The sequence below is a fragment of the Austrofundulus limnaeus genome, unplaced genomic scaffold (genome assembly GCF_001266775.1).
Source record: "Austrofundulus limnaeus strain Quisiro unplaced genomic scaffold, Austrofundulus_limnaeus-1.0 Scaffold56, whole genome shotgun sequence".
NCBI lineage: Eukaryota > Metazoa > Chordata > Actinopteri > Cyprinodontiformes > Rivulidae > Austrofundulus > Austrofundulus limnaeus.
The window spans coordinates 2,270,513-2,273,320 of record NW_013952458.1 but is presented as its reverse complement, the minus strand read 5'-3'; the positions used below and the strand labels follow the sequence as shown (position 1 = coordinate 2,273,320).

The window sequence follows — 2,808 nt, the reverse complement described above, 5'->3', positions numbered from 1 at the left end:
CTACTGTGCATGTGTGTCAAGGACAGAAAGGCAGATGTGGCAGTGGAAGGTGTCAAAGCAGTTTGAGAGAAAAACAAAGTAAAGAACAAAAAAAAAAAGAAAACGATTAATCGATTATTAAATTAGTCATCGATTATTTTAATAATCGATTAGTCGTCAATTAATCATGGCAGCCCTAATTGACATAGAGAATGGTTAAGATGGTTTATTTTTTAAAAATGCCTTCAGATCAAAGGTGGTTTTGTGGCTCAATGTTTCAAATCAGTTCTTTTTGTTTTAGCAGTTAAATTCCTGGATTTAAGCAACCTGGAATTTATCAAAGGTAGATAAAGTACCTAAAAGAAATAAGTAACATTAAAAATACCTTATCAGAAAATAAGAAATGTGAAAATATTTATGTAAAAGTTATAAAACTCATAGTAATCAGGAAAGTAAAAGTACTTTTACACAATTAATTTTTTGCATAAACAACTCTTTTTTTTTTTTCTTTGAGTTCCGGTCAAATTTAAATTAATAACGTGTAGCAAGGTTTTAAATTTTAAAGAAGTAAAAGTATCTTTTTCATGTGTTTTTAAATGTAACACAACAAAAGTAAATGATGTGATTAAAAAAAAACCCGGTAAAGTTACAAATCCTCAAAAAAATTACTGAAGTACTGTAACAAAGTGAATGTACTTCTCTAGACTTTATCAAGAAGGTGCTGATAAAATCCCAAAACCAGCATCTGATCCAGACTGGTGAAACTTGAAGCTTATTTTTTTAGATTTTAGGTTGTTTATCTAAAAATCTAAAGTATGTCTTGATGTAACTGCTTCTTTTTAGTTTTAGGGGACAAAAATAAATAAAAAGAATTCTTTATTTGTCTTTCTGCTGAGATGATGGATTTAATAAATCACAACGAAGTCTCTTCCTGTGCCGGACTTGGCAGTTGTGCTTTAGGCTGTTAGYGAGCTGCAGCCTCCTCCCTTCTTGTCTTTAGTGAAAGTTTTTTTTTTCCCTTTCATCTGCTTTCAGGCCATTTACAAAATGGTTTCCTCCGTTATGAAAATGCCCGAGGACGAATCCACACCTGAGAAACGCACAGATAAGATCTTCAGGCAGATGGACACAAATCGAGATGGTGAGGTTTCCTGATCCTCGGCCTCCCATCAGTTTTAGTAAATCCTTTTTTAACCCGTTTCTAACTCTAAATCCTCTGGTCTTTCAGGGAAACTGTCTCTGGAGGAGTTCGTCGAGGGAGCAAAAAACGACCCCTCCATCGTGCGACTGCTGCAGTGTGATCCCAGTAGTGCCGGGCAGTAGGAGACTGGACTCCTCCCACGTCTCATTTAGCACATTTATACAAATTTCTCTTTCCTGACCCACCTGAGATTCTTTGAGGTTCGACCCCTGGACCTGTAGAGGCCCATGAACAGGAAACGCGCCCAGCTGCAGTTGTACAGACGGTAAATGCTAACGCCTGACGTAATCTTTTAGACGCACCGTTCATGCGCCTCTGTCTGGTCAAAGGCTCCGTGAGAACACGGGTCTCTTACGTGGTACAAGTATGACTTGAAGGACTAAAAAAAAAAAAATCCCATCAAAGACTTGTTGAAATCGAAGCCGTCCCTGCACTGGGAGTGAGCCGACGGCCCGGCGAGGATAATCTAGTTATCCTGTGTGGTACGATGAGGCAAAACCAAGTTTCGTTTTTATTGTTATTAATATTATTATTTTTTGTTTAAAGCATAATTCCCTATTTAAAGTGAATCATGCTTGATTCATCTGTGGAACTGATTTTTGATGGTGAACAGGTCTTGAAGTATTTCAATATCAACACTGGAAAATAAAAAAATGAAGTGTACAGATCGGGGGCTACAAGTTTTCCCAGCTGGCAGGATTTTTTTTTTTTTAGATTATAAATCTGGGAATTGTAGTTTTCAGACATATACATTTTTTATGTGATTTTTTTTTTTTTGAAGAATGTTTTATTGTACCAAAACTGACTTGATTCCTGAATGAAGAGGAATTACAGCTAACTTGTGTACAGATTCACACACATGAATTTGACATATAAAGTTAGTTTTTTTTCTTCAACTATGATTATTATCTGAATTTATAGGTATGAACTTACTTATTCTTTTGTTCTGATGTGGCAGTTTGCTGCAGCATTTAAATCTTGACAGGAACGTGTTAACTATTTCATTTATTTGACATGAACGAAACAGTATATTCACTCATATTTATATTAGACGTGTTTAAAAAAATTAATAAATAAAAAGGAGAGGACCACGTGATGCATTTAACTTGAAAAATCGCGTTATTTTTAAAGATGGCAATCATTCACAGCATTTCCTTTTGTTTTGTTTTTCCTGTGCGACTGTGTTCAGTCTCCAAAGTAAAGTGCAAGAAAAATAAAATTTTCTACCGATCATGTCTCCTTCATGTTTGTCCTCACCTGAGTAAATACCGTGACAGTTAAACTTGCTCTTTTTGCCCCGTTTTTTTTTTTACTGTATGCCGACAGATAATTAAAAAAAAAAAAAGAAAAAGAAAGAAAAAGAAATTGGGGCTTCTGCACCTTCCTGTACAACAAAACGGTGCTTTTTAACTCCATGTTTCATTTCAGTAGCATCTTGTGGTCAAGTGCCAAACACMGATGAATTGAAAACACAAACAGAAAACAGTATTGTATCAGTTTTTACTGTACACACACCGGTTGCGCAAACGTCACTGTATCATTTTGTAGATTTTGTAATGTTAATTTGCATACTGTATTCTGTGTAGGCTGTCCATTTTGTTTAATCAAATAAAGACGAAATGGGAAAA

General features: G+C 35.2%; 1 protein-coding gene across 1 annotated transcript in view; it reads left to right on the top strand.

The window, feature by feature from the left end:
* Positions 1-2,808, top strand: part of ncaldb (neurocalcin delta b) — a 15,340-nt gene extending 12,532 nt beyond the window's left edge. Inside the window, exons 3-4 of the mRNA XM_014009293.1 lie at positions 1,015-1,120; positions 1,208-2,808. Coding sequence (XP_013864747.1) covers positions 1,015-1,120; positions 1,208-1,302 — 201 coding nt within the window. The 3' untranslated portion in view covers positions 1,303-2,808. The remainder of the gene's footprint in view (positions 1-1,014; positions 1,121-1,207) is intronic.